Source organism: Gavialis gangeticus, unplaced genomic scaffold, assembly GCF_001723915.1.
Source record: "Gavialis gangeticus isolate Ggan-Ray unplaced genomic scaffold, GavGan_comp1, whole genome shotgun sequence".
NCBI classification, from domain to species: domain Eukaryota; kingdom Metazoa; phylum Chordata; order Crocodylia; family Gavialidae; genus Gavialis; species Gavialis gangeticus.
The window spans coordinates 32722631-32739785 of record NW_017728998.1 but is presented as its reverse complement, the minus strand read 5'-3'; the positions used below and the strand labels follow the sequence as shown (position 1 = coordinate 32739785).

At 41.9% G+C, this 17155-nt stretch overlaps 1 protein-coding gene across 1 annotated transcript; it reads left to right on the top strand.

The window, feature by feature from the left end:
• The first annotated feature begins 3023 nt into the window (after window positions 1-3023).
• Window positions 3024-15905, top strand: SNX20 (sorting nexin 20). The gene is made up of 4 exons (XM_019505695.1): window positions 3024-3171; window positions 5849-6021; window positions 10016-10167; window positions 13404-15905. The coding sequence occupies exons 2-4, from the start codon at window positions 5856-5858 to the stop codon at window positions 14070-14072; spliced, it is 987 nt and encodes a 328-aa protein (XP_019361240.1). The 5' UTR covers window positions 3024-3171; window positions 5849-5855; the 3' UTR covers window positions 14073-15905.
• Window positions 15906-17155: the final 1250 nt, after the last annotated feature.

The following is a 17155-nucleotide window of genomic DNA, read 5'->3' as shown; positions in this document are numbered from 1 at the left end:
GAGCTGAATGGGCCTATCTCCTCATGTGCAGATACATTTTATGCCAGTGGAAGGCTTCTTTTGCCAGTATAATTTAAATCCGTTCCTCCCATGGAGTAACATGGGGACACTAAATGACTATATATAACTGTATATAAACTAAATGACTGCCAGTAAAATTGCATCTGCTTTAAGGCTTTTGCCTAAATAGTGCTAGCTGTTAAAGGGATCATTTTTTAAACTTAATTAACGTATGTAACACCCCCACACACTTGGGGTTGTGTGTGATAAAGTATGTTCTGGTTTCATGTTGCTATATATCTTGTTTGTGCTGTATATTATGCCTTTTCTGGGACTGAAAGAGGATCACATCCTCTCCCCAACATTGTGTCTAAGCCATTGTCCTAAGATTCCCTCCAAGGGACCTTTGGAACCAGTTGGGTGACTGGCCACTTCTTCAGGAGCAATGACCACCTTTGAATTGATTGGTCTGCATTAGCAGTGTTCAAATAATTCTGCTTTTGATTGGGACCAAGTGATGATGTCAGAAAAGAGATTTAAGGTTCAGGCCACCTGGACTGCGGCTCTCTGTTTCCCCTTGTGGCTGCTGAAGTCTGAAGGCTACTTACCTGGCAGGGGAAATGCTGTGATCGCTAAGGCGGTTTTCCTAGGGACAGGAGATAACTGCTTTTCTGGCATGGGTAGTACCTGTGGAGATAATGTATAGCTAAGCTCCCACTTTCATTTGCAGTGGGCAGATCTTGGCTTTATGCCTACTGTATGGAAATGGCAGACTCCTCCCTAGCTTGCTCCTGTGTCCGTATGAGGGCAAGCAAAATTCAGAGGCATCCAAACCCCAAGCCTTGGGCTTGGGCCTGCATAGATGATGCCCGCCAAATGATTTGGAAGCATCTGAAGCCCCAGGTGGGGTGGAAGATGTTTGCTAGTAGTAGTAACATATATGGTTCATGAATGACTCATGGATTTGGAATTGATTTGACTGATTTGGCTTGAAACACACAAAAATTTCCCCCAAAAAAGAAGCCAGAAAAGTCTGCTCCCTATTCGGGGAAGTAGGGGATCTCCCTACTCTTCACTGGAGAAGCAAATTAATAGCCATGTGAAGGGAAAGCCTCATGTACAGGGAGAGAAAACCTGGCTCAGGGCTTGAGATCCCCATTATCTCCCTCTTTCCCCTTTTGTTTTTTCTGGGTTTTGAGTGGAATGACGCTGTGGCAGGGGTATCAATCCCTGCAGCAGACTGACCAGGAACAGGGACCTGGTAGTCACTGACCCCTGTGTTGGGGATTGTAGTGTCTCAGCACGGTGGGATAGCTGAGACTTCATGTCTAGGCTGCAGCCATAAGCCTGGGCCCTTTTTGCTGTTCACAGCTGTTGCATTTCAGCCCACGTGTGTGGGGCTGACCCCCAGCCATATGTTCGGCTGGTAGATTTGGGCCAGGGTGAAGCCTGCCCTTGGCACTTCTTGTTGTTTATCCAGGCCTCAGTGCTGTGTAGGCTGGCCTGCTTTTTGACACCCAGTCCAGGCCCAGTGAAATAGGCCTGGGCCTTCTTTTGTCCCTTTTGCAGTTTATGCCCAAACCAAGCAGTGCAGTTGGGCACTAGCTGTAGTTCAAGCCCAAGCCAAGATTGGCCTGGCCCCCCTTTTGTTGTTTCATAGTTGTTAGGTCTCAGCATAGCTGTATTGCCGAGCCCCTCTGTACGTTTGCTGCATGTCTGGGCCTGGCTTGGGGCCTGGCACAATTTGCGCCTAGCACATGTTGCTTTTGTAGCTCTGTGTCCTGACCAAGCAGCGTGGTTGGTGCTGGTTGCAATTCAGGCTCTTTTGCTATTTGGCTGGTTTTTCTTTGAGTTCTTTTGCAGTTTCTTGCCCCAGCAGAGCTGGGATTAGGACTAGAAATTTGGGGTGCAATTGCTAATGAAAACTGCAGTTAACCCCTCAAAGCCACCATGTGGAACTGGAGATCAGCATTACACCTTCTCAAGGAGCAACAAGGGGCCCTTTGCAATGCAGAAAGACCTACACTCTCTAGCAGCTCCCTGCAGTGCAGTAGACCCATGGAGCAGCTCATTGGACTCTCCAGTGTGGGCCCCCCTCTCCAGCCCATTGCTAAAGGGCAGGTGTAGGAGTGCAGGCTCCCAGAACTACCCATGAGGGCACCCCAAGTCCCAGACTGCCTGGGTATGGCTAAAGCCTCCCCAAGAGGGTGCCACCTATAGACTTTGTTTTGTAGTTTATAGTGTTTTACAATTATAGTGTTCACTTTTGATTTTTCTGTATTCTTTGTAATAAATTTGGATTTTGTGTTTACACTGCTTGCGAGGGAAGGGTTGTTGGTTTTATTGGACACCCAAGTGATTCATTTAATGTCTTCAGGTAATCTGAGTGGCAATTCGAGCCAAGGTAAAATATATTTAATACCCCAGAATTGAACTTGGCCCTGTTGCTGCAGAAGAGTTACACATAGCTATCCCAACACACAAGTTTTATGTTTAGCCTGAATCTGAGTTAATTTAAGGCCAAGTCAGCACTGTCTTTTATTACAGATAGACTGTGTATATGCAGGTAGATGGTTACTCAGAACTGTATCCATGTAATAAGTCTATATTTTAAGGGTGTTCTGTTTGTGCCTCACTTTGAAAGTTTAAAATTTTTCACACAAACAGATTTTCAGTTTTTGACCAGCTCTACTGTATACTTTGTTTTTAGGCCAATTATTTTCCTTTAGCCATCAGTACATATATAATTTCATGTATTATAGAATATCATTTATTATAAGGCTCTCTTGCACATAAAGTTTTGTGTTTGTCTCTGTAATAACTATACCTCTTAATTGGAGACCTGATCCAGTTGTTGCTTGAGCCTGATGGAGTTTTGCTAGTGACAACAGTGGAAATAGGCCTTATCCTGTTCTATAACCAGTTCAAAGAACTACTTAAGGCAGGTACAATCCCTTTCGATTTCAGAGAACTAACTACCCACTGAACACTGAGTCGACTGAATAAGGAAGTTAGATTTCAGTACGACTTCCTTCTTCCTCTTTTGTATAATATAAAGCATTCCTGTTGGAAAGAGAGACAAGTTTTTCTGCGTTTTGAAAATCAAAACCTCCCATGAAATAATATAGACTACAACCTCCTCACCATTACAACCCCTTCAGAAATTTACAAGTGAGTCTCCTGTATATTTTATTATATAATAATAGTAAACATTCACTGAAACATTTAATCAGAGTAACCGATTGTCTTTGTGTAACCTGGTTTCATTTTACTGTGTCTTTTGATGTTACTGTAAATAGTCTAACCTTTAGCTAAAATAATTTGCATTGTTAATATGATAAAAATCATAGACAAGTCTTTCATATCTAATGCTGTTACTTTTCAACACACATTCGCCCAAACTTCATTTCTGTTTATCAACACAGCAGCAACTTTTGTTCCAACTGTTTCTCAGTATTTCAGGATGTTCATTACAAGCAGTGTTTTCTTTTTAGAGTTTCTATATCTGAAACACTATATTTTCTATATGTTAAACAAAAATGACTGTGCCACATCAATCTGCATTTTTAAAAGTCAGTTTGAATTGAACCTTTTGGGCCTTTTATGTTGCAGATGTTCAACATAATTTAATCTGATGTTTTGAGATTCCTGTTTTTATATCCCCATTAAAAAAAAGTAAAACTTTGTAAATGCTAACCCTCTACAAGGAACAGTTTTCTCTGGGGCAAAATAACCTGATCCAAAAAACTACTGAAATAATTGCAAAGATTTTTTCTTGGTTTAAACAAGCTTTGGATCAGACTCCTGTTAAGGTGGAAAAGTGATGTTTGGGGAACACTGCTTGCCCTTGTCAGGGAGAAGACAAACAACTCTCCTTGTTCTTTCTATAGGGAAAAGGAATACATGCTCCCCTTTACCTCCCTCTGCCTCAGGGGAAATAAGTGCTTTTCCTTTTTACAACCGTACAGACTCTGATTGACAGAACAGACTGCAAGCAGTTCTGTGTTGGAATTTCCCCATGTTTGTGTCCACTATTGCAAACAGGCTTTCTCAGCGACTGCCCAGGAAAAGCACTTTGTATAAATATTGCAGAAGTAAGAACCAAGCAGTCTGCACCAGCACAAACTTCCCATATATACCTTAGCTCTTTATTCCTCCAAAAGGCCCTCTTCATTTTATTCTGCAACAGGATTAAGAGTACTTTTTTAAAATAAACTTCTCCTATATTACTTATTTTCCTCCTTTTCTTCAGCCAGTTGTGAGCAAAAAGTTCCTATTGCCTAACTAATTAAACAGAAATCAACAGTGAAGTTGCCAGAGGCTCTTAGAATTTTTTCACTATTAGTGTAACAATATGATAGTACAAATAGCTGTCACTGAAATTACTATAGTTCTTGATAGGCTCTGTGGACATTTTTACATGTGATGTTGGACCTGGCACTGGGCACTTTAATTAGTGAGCCATGCTAATTAAAAGTGTCATGCATCATGTGTATCAGTGTCCCCATGCTGAAAAAATGGTGGTGGGGTGCTCTGAACTGAAGGTCATTGAACGTGTTTTATCCCAAAGTGCCCCGCCGCCGTTTTTTCAGCGCAGACACACTGATACACGTGACACAGAAGGGTCCTGGAGCGTGTCAGTTTCTGTGCTCCAGCAGACTCGATTAATAGTGTCTGCTCCAATGCACTGGATTTTCAGAGCAGGCTCCATGCACATGTATAGGAGCCCTAAGCTTTAGGACCTCCCCATACAAACATGCAGTAAAGACGAGTCTAGTGGCACAGAGTTTACAAGCCCAACTCTGGCACAAGCCACCTTGCAACCACAAGGTTGCAACATACAAGCAAAGGGAATGAGTAGAATATGCTTCTGCATAATAAATAGAAGCCTCAGTTCTCCTCCTGCCTAGGCATTGCTAGAGATGATATGCCCATCAGATAAAATGGAAAATTTATAACACTACTTTAAGTTTGCGAGCCTTTTACCCTACACTCTAGAGCAGTGGTTCTCAATCTATTTGCTGTAGTGGGCTGCATTTGCAGCTCTCAATGTTATGTGGGCCACACCCCACAGCTGAGGGGGCCCCCAGCTGCAAGGGCTATGGGACCAGGACCAGGGCCCACAGACCCCTGTCCCCCCACTGCAGCACCAAGCCCTGGCAGTTGCTGTGGCCAGAGTAGAGTCTGGAGCCCGGCTTCCACCCCACACCCCATGGGCAGCATATCTGGAGTCAAGCTCTTGGGGGAATGGGGAGGGGCGGATGCAGGCTGCCTGATGCAGGCTTGGGACTCCCTGCCCTACTGTCCTTCCCTCAGGGCCTCCACCACCTAGCAGGTAGGACCCCACACTAGCAAGCAGGGATACTCGGTGCTGCTGCCGGGAACCCCACACCAGCTGCACTGCCACAGTGAGGTGCCCCCTGTCCATCCAGCAGCAGCAGTGCCACAGAGTTGGGCCCCACACTGCTGCTGGGTGGGAAGGGGGCACCTTCCCATGGCTGTGCAGCCAGCATGGGGCTCCCAGCAGTGGCACAAAGCCTCCCTGCCCTGCTCTGACAAAATAGCTCCCAATACTTTCAGTGGTAGCAGGAGCAGCCCTTTGCTGCTAGTTATTGCTGATATTTCTAGAACACACAGCACTTTAATTTTGGTTATAATTACCTAGATTTAAAGCAACAGGAATTCTATGGTTCTTATGAGTTCAAAGAGGTCAGTGTCATTCTTTTCATGGATCTCAGTCAGTTACAGCAAGCCCCACCTTCATGAAATAAATTATTACCTTGAATAAACCTAGAGTTCTTAACTTGTTTGATAATAAGGGTACATTTTTGCATTCCGTCTCCGACAGCTTTGCAATGGACCGAGACCAGTGCTACACAACAGAAGAACCTCAGTTAGAAACTCGAACAGATATTACTACATTTTCTGAAATCACTCAGTCAGATGAAGAAGAAAATGCAATTGAAATTGCAAATTCATTTCCACCAGACAATGAAAATCCAGAAAATGTTGGCCTTCCAGGTTAGATTTCATCCTTACATTCAACTAATTTTCCATGCCCCCAGTCAATGTTATTGATCATTTTATTTAAGAACTGTGCGCCTGATTCATTCCTGCATTATGACAGTTCTACATTGCTTTAATTCTACTGAAGTTTGTGTTATAATGACATATGACTGCAGTAACACAGTGGTATATCAGTTTTTTTTCTTTCTGCGTTTCTCACTCTCACACAGTTTTCATTTCAAAATCCTGGTCCTAAAACTTATTTCAGGCCTAAGTTACACAGAAGTAATCAAAATTAGTTTAAGTGATCCGTATAAAATAAAGTGATAGTCTCGGGTAAGATCTCACATACAGCACAAGATCTATGTTTGACTACTATCTGTTGTCAGTCTCAGCAAAGAGACAGAGGGCTGAATGTAAATGATAATGGAAAGACCCATTCGATTCCAGGGATAGGCTCTCAAAGTCAGAGGACCAGAGGTTGGCGATACAAAGAGCAAGGAAGTTTGTGTTCACTAACTGTGGCTAAGATCTCCAAAGCAGTCACTATTATTATTTGTAGTAGTAGTATAGTAGATTCAAATTTGGTCTTGTTTTTCTGCAAAGCTGTTGTGTACAGTATAAAAAACTATACATTTAAGAAAAAACTACGCTATCCTTCTAGCTCCTATAAAATGAGATTTGAATCAAAATAGCAAGGTGGGTAAAGTAAGGAATCCATAGATTCACAGATTCATAGATGATAGGGTCGGAAGGGACCTCAACAGATCATCAACTCCAACCCCCTGCCTAGGCAGGAAAGAGTGCTGGGGCCAGGTGACTCCAGCCAGATGCCTATCCAGGCTTCTCTTAAAGACCCCCAAGGTAGGGGAGAGCACCACCTCCCTTGGAAGCCCGTTCCAAATTCTGGCCACCCTTACCATGAGGTAGTTTTTCCTGATATCTAGCCTAAATCTGCTCTATGTCAGTTTGTGACCATTGTTTCTTCTTACCTCAAGAGGCGCACTGGTGAACAGAGCATCTCCGATCCCTTGCTGCATCCCCCTAATGAGTTTGTAGGCGGCCACAAGATCACCTCTCAGTCTTCTCTTGTGGAGGATGAAGACATCCAGGTCCCTCAGTCTCTCTTCATAGGGCTTCTCCTGTAAGCCCCTGACCATATGAGTGGCTGTCCTCTGGACCCTCTTGAGTCTATCAAAATTCTTCTTGAAGTACGGTGCCCAAAACTGGATGCAGTACTCCAACTGCAGTCTGACCAATGCTGCAGAGAGAGGAAGTATCACCTCCTTGGATATATTTGTCATGCATCTACTGATGCATGATAAAGTGTGGTTAGCTTTGCTGGTAATTTCATCATGCTGACAACTCATGTTCATCTTGGAGTCCACTATGACTCCAAGCTCCCTTTCAGCTTCTGTGCTGCTGAGAGGGTCACTTCCCAGCCAGTAGGTGTGCTGGATATTTTTGTGCCCTAGGTGCTGCACTCTGCACTTGTCCTTGTTATACTACATGCTATTGTGTACTGCCTACTTTTCTAACCTGTCCAGGTCTGCCTGCAATTGTTCCCTACCATCCGGAGTGTGCACTTCACCTCACAATTTAGTATCATCCACAAACTTGGACAGAGTAGACTTCACACCCACATCCAAGTCACTGATGAAGATATGGAAGAGTACAGGTCCAAGGACCAAACCCTGCAGGACCCCACTACCCACATCCTTCCAGGTCACTACTGACTTGTCTACTACCACTCTCTGGATGCTACAGCTAAGTTAATTTCCCACCCACCAGACCATGTAAACATCTATGTCACAGCCTTTTAATTTATTTATGAGAATAGGATGAGATACTATATCGCAGGCCTTGCTAAAGTCCAAGAAAATGACATCCACCTCTACTCCTGCATTTAAGCATTTTGTGACTGTCATAAAAGAAAGCCAGATTGGTCAGGCATGATCTACCTGCTACAAATCCATCCTGGTTTCCCTGCTGCATTACTTTTCCTGCTGGACTCCCACAAATATGATCCTTCATAATCTTTTCAAAGACTTTTCCAAGGATGGAGATCTATAGACTGGTCTATAGTTACTCCAATCCTGCTTCCTCCCCTTCTTGCAAATAGGGACCATATTGACCCTTTTCCAGTCCTCTGGGACCTGACCCAAGCGCCACGAGCACTCAAACAGCCGTGCCAGTGGTTCTGCTATGACACCAGCCAATTCCCTCAGTACTCTCGGATGCAGCTGATCCCAGCCCGCTGACTTGAACACATCCAGTCCATTCAAGTGACTCTGCTCCAAGTCAGCATCTACAGTTGGTGGGCTGGTGTCCCTCTGATGCCCACCTAAGACCCCATTAGGAGACTTATCTTGAGCCCTGTTGAGGAACGCTGAGGCAAAAAACTCATTGAATAGCTCAGCCTTGTCCCCCCTGTCTGTCACTAATTGCTCCTTCTTGTTCAGTAGGGGTCCTGTGCCTTCCTTTTACTCCCTACATATCTAAAACAATGCTTTTTATTGTCTTTAATTTGTGTTGCCAGCCTCAGCTCTGTAGTTGCTTTGGCCTTTCCAACTGCCTCCCTGCAAGTGCAGGCCAAGTAAGTATACTCCTCCTTGGTAGCTTTCTCCTGCATCCACTCCCTATATGCCTTCTTTTTTGCCCTTAGACTCCCCTGGATTTCCCTGTTTAGCCAAGGAAGTTTTTCAGCTCCTTTCCCCCTTTTCCCTCATACTGCCTGTGGGTCTCAGAGTTGACTGGTAGGAATATGGTGGGGCACACCACATCCAGCACCTACTCCAGTCACTGCAGTTCTATGCCAGACATGGCATCCACTCCAGCGTGCATCAGCTCCATGCAAGAGCCACTGGCACATCCTGAGTAGCTGCTGTATACAGTATAGCTCCAAAGTGGCAAAGCAGCTAGTACATAAAGCATGGTTCCTCAGGCCTGAAGTGGTTGCCATACACAGCATTGCCCTGAAGTGGCCAGAGCACAGTGTCCACTCTGGCCACTCCAACCATTCCAGGACATGTGACAGATTTGGCATCTCAGCCCAGTCTGGAGATCTAATCTGGCCTGTAAATTGGTTCTGTGCCACTCATTCAGCCCTGTGGCTGGATAAATTTGACACCCCTGGTCTATGAGAAACAGCAGTTGTAATGATGTCCTACTCATGCATTGCCCACTTTGCTACCTCAGCCTATCTCAACAGAAGTGCTCAGATTCTAAAATCATCTCCAAAGGCTGAGATGCGTCTACCATTGCTGATCCAAGTTTCCCTTCAAAGTAATCATCCATTCATAATGTAAAACTAATGACATTCTGGCTTCAGTTATACCCCATAGGCAAAATTATAGCTCCACACAAAGGAGCAGGAGCAGTAAGAACTTCTCTTTCTCCCCTTTAATAGTTACGTGGCCCTTCCCCCTTGGAGTAGGTAGGAAGGGTGTGATTGCAGGTCCAGCCATCTACTCGCCAGACAAACCATCTACTTGACTGCAGGAATTTGAAGAGCTGATGATATAGGCTACTGAGAGACTACCTCATCTTCCCATGTTTCTGCCCCACTAGGGAGAAGTGTGAATGAGTCCTGGTTTCCTGTGGCTCCTCCTGACTGAGTGCAAGTTACATATATCATCTCTCTCTCTCAAGATTGTGCCTGAAGTTGCAACCCAGCTTAATTATACCTATGTATATTGTTTTGCCTGTTGTGTTTTTTGTGAGGCAAACAGAGTTGTTGCCATCATGTAAGTAAGGTTACATTTGGCAGGCAAAATATTTCCTTTCCATTTTCAAAATGGTATGGTAGTCTCAGGTGTGCAGAAGTTGTTCGTATTAGCAATCAACTGATGTATTTTAGCAGTCTTACAGTAGTGATATACATATTACTAATGGAATTATGGAATCAGAAAATTCTCTTACTTCCCTGGAGAATTTACAGGAGGTTTTGTTTTTGGTTTTTCCCCAAATACACTGGCTGTAGTATGAAATATTAAGCATATTGTTTCAGATACCAGTGAGGCCCTGAGCCCTCACTCTTCAATGACAACTAAGGAGCTTCAAGAATACTGGGGAAATGAGAAACGCCGCTATAGACAAGTCAGACTCCTTTTTGAAATTCCATCAGCCAGAATTGTAGAACAGCACTTCTCTAAATATGTGGTAAGCTACCAAATGAATACGTAGCATGATCATTAATTTTTATTCACTCTGGAGGGGTCTGAACAGCATGGGTCTTTTCATGAAGGCCTTGCTCATGGCCAAGTTTTACAGTCCTTGCTTATACTGAGCAGCAACGTACTCACAAACTAAGACACTACTCAATGTAAGCACAGCTGCCAGAATCTTGCCCTAAAATGCCTTTGACAATCAAGTCTGCAGCAGTGAAAAAAATTATACATTTTTTCCAACATGCCAAGTTCCTCCTTGTGTATTAAGAAAATTCATGCCAATGCAAATACATCAGTGAGGTTATGCTGATGTAAGGAACTAGGTTATACTCATGTAAACTCTGTCTTGTGCCAACACAGCCTGTCCACATTGGAGAGCCAAAGTGGCACAAGTGAAAACTTCTTTGCAGACAGAGCTTAAAACTTTGCATTTTCAAATAGATCAGTTTTGGCATGGATCCTCTTGCATGCACAGAACTCCAAAGTTTGCCCTATTTGTTATAAAAAACATGAAGAGGGAAGACGGGAACTAGTAGACCTTCCAAGGGCCCTTCTAACCTTACTTTTCTCACATTCTGAATGACTGTAAATATTAAGTGAACCAAGTCAAATTGTGATAATCTGGAAAAACATAGTTCTATCTCCAGTCATGATGCTAGCCTCCCAGTCTGGATTATCTTGGCCAAGTGATAACCTGTGTTTCAATTGCCTTACTTGTAAGATTAGAATAATGACACTTACTTACCTTCTTTATAAAGCACTTTTAGAAATGGAAAGCACTATCAAATATCTTGGAATTACATTATTAATACTCATATTACTCATGTTACTGAGTTCAGTAGGACTACTGTTAGGGAGAAGTTACGTGTTATACTTAGAACATGCTAAGGGCACTTGAGTGCAAATGTTCAAATGTTAAGCTCATTAACTCCTACTAAGTGCCCTCTGAGCACCTCAAAGTTATGTCACCTCATGCAAGGATTAGCTCTGGGCCATGCTACCTGGCTCATGTTAGGGTAGTAACTTTAGTCTGTTCCACAACCTAAATAAATTTGTGGTCCTCCAGCATCCTAGCATGCACTTCTCCTAGCCTCTACCCCTACCCAAAACAAGGACAGAGTCCAGATGTCCTGGCTCATAGCTACACCCCTGCTTATAAGCCCTCCAATGGCAATTCAGAGCTGTGCAGGCAAGAAACAGCATTAGCTCTTAACATGCAACTGCTTACAGCACATTCTAACTGTAACGCCATGTAACATCACACAAATTTAATACTGTCTATGTGTAATATGTAACTTCAGTCTTAGAATAGTAGTAGTAATAGATAATAGAATACTACTAGAATGGTAATCAGCTGTTTGATACAATGAAAGTTTTTCGTGTCTTAGCTCATGTGATCTTATTAAATCTATATAGGTTCTGCTACTCTTACACAGGCTGAATATTATCAGACTCTGAGTAACCCCATTAGCTTCAATAAAACTGAGGAATAAGTTACTATTTGCTTTGCTTAGGATGGTAGAACTCAAGCAACTAACTACATGAAAAACATGTTTTACTTTACCAAAAAAATGTTGAGCAAATTTGAGTGATTTTATTATATGAAATCTCCATTTCCGCTTGGTCATTCCACAAAGAGAACATAAGTTCATCTAGTAGTTGTGAATTATTCACTAAGCTACCCTTGATAGTCAGATTTCTTAAATCATCATCAGTTTATGTTCTGTACAGTTCTCTTGCTGTCTTTCAATATTGTTTTGGATATACATAAATAGTGTGTACTGTGTTATCAGCAGGGCAAAGTGTAGGAAAATCTCAGTGTTAATGAATGAAAAGAGATCAGAACAATGGCAGCTCAGGTTTGGGAAGCTTCAGAAAAGCTTGCTTTAATGATGATTTATCAGGCTTAAAAGTGAACGACAACAGAATGAGACAGGTTCTTATTCTACTGATGTTTTGCAACATCCAATGCCCAGCAAAAGGGAACAAATGACTTGAGCAAACCGTAAACTCAAACCTAATCCTGTTTAAATCAAAGGGAACAGGATGAGCTCGTATATGAACAGTGTCCTGACTTAATCTAAAGCACACTGAAGTCAATTGACCACACTCTCAGTTGGTGTAAATAGGCAAAGCTCACCTGACTAGCACAGAATTACACTGACTTACACAACCAAAGGAGACTTCTTCAACTTTAATGGGCTTTTTTACTTAGTCATGTTTATTAAGCTGTCTTTAATATAAATTTAGTGCAAAATAGAGATGAATTTACCTTTGAGTACTGGTAAATTGTTACTAATGTTCTTCCACCAGTTGTTAGTGAAAGGTCTAGGATAGCAAACAGTTTGTTATCCAAATGTTGTATTCTCTTTTACCAATTTTTTGGAAAGGTGCAGGGCTTGTATAGTAGGACAATAAGTTAGAGAAAAATGTCTCTGGAGTGCTCTGTGTCATTTTGCATATATCAGATGTTCCCACCAGGTCTCTCCTATTCAGAGCCTTAATAATGCCCAGAAATCCCTTGAAATGTGAGCTACAAATAACATTTCTAACTATTACAAGAAATAAAAAATATGTTATATTCAATATGAGGTCTGGGAAATCCATGCAGTTTGTGGATGATTGATTGTATCAGCTGTATTTGTTACAAAAGAAGTAGTTACATTAATGCCCCATATTACTTCATATATTTAACTGTTATGAGCAAATTGAGTTTACCAATTTAAAGTCTCCATTCAGCATTGTGCTGAATCACCTATTAAAGTCAAAGACTTACATTCATGCAAAAACGTCTCTCAAAAGTCTAAAACATTAGTGGATGGGAACAAATGACTTGTCAACACCCATCTCATAAATCTTATCTTTTGGAGGAACCTGCTCTAATTGTGGGAATTGATTGCCAGTCTCAGATGTCATATTGCCAGTGCAAGCCCAAAATGTACATAAGATCTAGACTGCTACATTTAGATCTAAAGTGATGCAGTTTGCACTACCAAAGATCTTTCAAGCCAACACACATTCCACTGATACAAATCATGGCCTTCCTTGTCCATATTTATAGCTCCAACAGTGCAAAACCCCTCTGTAACTAGAACCAGGGCAAAATTCCAATCCAAAAAAAGCCAAAGTTACATCTAAAATAATGTGAAGCTGCTGTGTGATAATAACTTGATATAACAAGGCTGCAAATCTTACTGCTTTTTGTTTTTTATTCTACCCCCGCTTTAGATGTACAAAGTCATTGTCATCCAGACAGGTAGTTTTGATGTCAACAAATCTGTCATTGAGCGTCGTTATTCAGATTTTGAAAAACTGCACAAAAATCTTTTGGAGGATTTTAGTGAAGAAATGGAAGATGTGACCTTTCCTAAAAAAACTCTGACTGGTAACTTCACAGAGGAAATAATCAATGAGCGAAAATTAGCCTTCAAGGACTACCTGAGAATTATGTATTCCATGAAATATGTCCAGAGATCCAAAAAATTTATAGACTTCTTCGTGAGACCAGAGCTGGAGGAAGGTTATGGGTGTCTGAGAGGAGGACAATACGCTAAAGCTTTGGAAATACTTGTGCAAGCAATTGCTTTGCAAGAAAAATTGACAAAACACAACCCTCTTTTAATAGTCTCTACACTCTGTGCTATTGTTGTGTGTCACAAAGACCTGGAGAACCCACGAAGTGCCTATGAATATGGAGAAAAGGCTTTATTACGCCTACAGCTGCGCACCAGCCATAAGTATTATACCGCATTGCTAGAGACAATGATCACTTTGGCATATGAACTTGGGAAGGACTTTGTATCCTTGCAAAAGAAACTGGAAGAAATCAAGGCAAAAAGACACCAGGCAAAAGTATTTACCCTAAAAGAACTTGCAGTTCGAGAATATGTACACTGAGTACAAGAAAAAAATTATGCTTCTATTTTATTGACTACGCTGAGTCAATGAAGACAACGGACTCCAAAGTGTGTTCCTAAAGCAGTTGAGCCTGAAGCTTATAAAAAAAACTTACAGCAAAAGTTAGGACTATGGCATTTCCAGTATATAAAATGTAAAAGACACGCAGTCACGTTTCTTGCATATTGTATTAGCTACAGTCCAAGGTGCATATGGTAGACCCGGTTGGCAACCAGAAAGTGACTGATATGCATGGGGTTCTGCTAATCTTGCAAGCCCATCTCAGTCAACACCTGAACATCAACTTGCTTCACCACTCTATGTAGTAGACAGCACAAACCCAGGATTAAATGGTTTAAATAGCAGCCAGAATGTACAATCAGCAGCTTGATTATTTAATTGCTTTTGCAAGGTTCTAGGTACTAACAAGCAGGCACGGCCTAAACACACGGTGTTCTAGAAGGAACCACAAGAGGCACTTGATTTTAAGCAGGGTCTTTAAAAATAAACAGAAGCCTGGAAATGTCTTGTGTTATTTGCACATTTAAATAGGTACCCATGTTATGGCTTGCTCAGTATATAGTACCAAGAAACACCAAAGTTTCCTAAAATGGAAATAAATGTGTGAACTGTTTTAGCTTGTTCATTTTTTACAGCAATTTGTGCATAGCCAATTTCACTGTCATCTCTCTAATCCCTCAGAATAGGGCTGCTAACATAGAGGAGTCCCTAAATATGTGTGGAATCACAGACTTTATTCTTTTTTTGCTAAAATTCCTTTGCAAGAGAGTGTGTGCTAACCATAGGAAAACATTTCTAGAAGAAATAAAAAGAAACCTTCAAAACATGCTCTTCAAGGGGTGTTCTTTCAGAAATCATGTTCATATTTCCTGCGCCTGTGACTGAAGTATTGTCAACGAGCAGTCAGCCATTTCCAGATATGTAATATCAGGTGGTCTTAGCCTGCTGCCACTGAGGTTAGCAGTTGTTTTACATTTAATTTCAGTAGGAGTATGACTATGCCAGTGGTCATCTTTTCACTGGCTTTAGGGTTTATATTTAGTATCCTTTTGTAGCTGATACGATTTCATAGCTTGCATCACATTCCCTTTTTTGAGCAATTTTTAAATGCAGCTTTGACTTGAGTGAAAAATACATCCCACATGTAAGGTGATGGAACATCTGGCTAATAAAATGGTAGCTTTAATACTGATAGTCAAGCTGTGAGACACATGGTCAACAGGCAATCTATATAGAGCATGAGTTCCTACCCAGACTTCCAGAGTTTGGTGTAATGTGTACAGTACATTACTTTTAAAGTCTATTTGTATGAGAGAAATGCCACAAGCTGGCAGTGAAGTTTCACTGCTGATCATTTCAGGAACCTCACATACAGGTACAGATATGGAGCTTGCCCTAGTCCTGACATTTCTGTGAAACTTCATGACAGTTGGGACAATCTGTACTTGCCGACGCTTGGAAGGCATTATCTTTACTCATCCATTTTGGTGGTTCTCTCAGAAGTGCTATTTGCATAATTATGGAATCATTTTTAATATTGTAATAAACTGGTTAACGTTTGTGTGGACCTCCTCCCTCTTCTGAACATAATCATAATGTTTCAGCTTGCTTTTGGATCAGGAGGAAATGTATTCTGCCTTTGTTTTTACTCTTTAGCTGTAAGGTCATTTTTCTGTAGCTTCCATAAGTACATGTTATGAGCTGTTATAGTATGTCTAGCTAGTGACAGTGATCTGATCTTCATTTAACACAAATGGGAAATTGGGCAATAATGAATTGTAATCCTAGTAGTTATAGTGCAATATTTAAAAACAAACAAGCCCCCATACCTCAAACTGAAGTCAGTGGTATCTATGGGTATTCAGCCCTTCTGAAACATTCAGGCCCTTCAAGAATCTCTCTGTGGCCTTCTACAACCCCACAGAAAGAACGCAAGAGACAGCATTGTTACTCAACTGCACTAGTTGAAAGGCTCAGCTGGTTTAAAAATGCTTTGAATATGGAAAGCATTATTGGTGCCCAGATGGCCCAGGGATGAATGCCTGAGAAATACTTTATCTGATAAAAATATACAAACAAAATAAAACTGTATTCAAACACCAACTATATTTTAGTCAATAAAAATAAATTATTAACAAGGAAGTACAGAAAAAAGCAAACACACACCAAAACCTTAATGCTTAGTAATAGCAGAAATAAAAGCCATTGCAGGGGAGTAGGGGCTAAACATCCTCAAGCAAAATACTTCAGACTAAGAATTCTGGAGGACAACTTGACAGGAGCCGTCACGACCCTCTTACCTGACTGCACCTGCCTGTACTTAAGCACACAAAGTGCAGGGTTTCAGTAGGACAAAACAGTTAGTCCTCATAGTTTATGGAAGACAAAAGTCTACTATCCTACTTCTGATCTCAAAATGGACAGGAAGGAAAGGAATCCATGATCCCACTCACCTCCTGAACAGTTTGTAGAATAGGCATGGAAACAGTCCTAACAAGCAGTTTCTGGTTGGCAGCAGCAGCTGAAGCAAAGGTGGTGAACTGGCAGCAGCAGCCACCATTCTCATGCCTCCACTGGTACCCAGGGCTGGTGCCCTGCTAATCCACTCCTAGTGATGCTACTGCTTAGAGTGGTAGACCCTCCTAACTTCCCATGCAGTGACAAAGGAGCTTACAGAAGAATTTGACTTCAAGTAGCCCCTAGACCAGGGCTGGGTAATTATTTCAGCTGGAGGGCCACTTAATGAGTTTTGGTGACTTGTCAAGGACTACAAGGGTAGCCCCAGCCCTTGACAGGTGCCCCACCCTCTGGTTGCCATTTTGGGACCGGAAGTCCCATCCCTAACCTCTGACCTTTGCCACCAGAAGTCCCTGCCCCTGCTCTCAGAAGTACTCCCTTTTTCGGGGGGGGGGGTAGGGGAGGGTTGCCATCTTGGAACGGGAAATAAAGCAAATCATATGCTAAAAAAATCCATAAAATTCAAAAAGATTTAACAAATTAGTATGAAATTAATATCAAAGAGGCACTGCAAATTTAGACACGAGATTTACATTTCTGAGGTT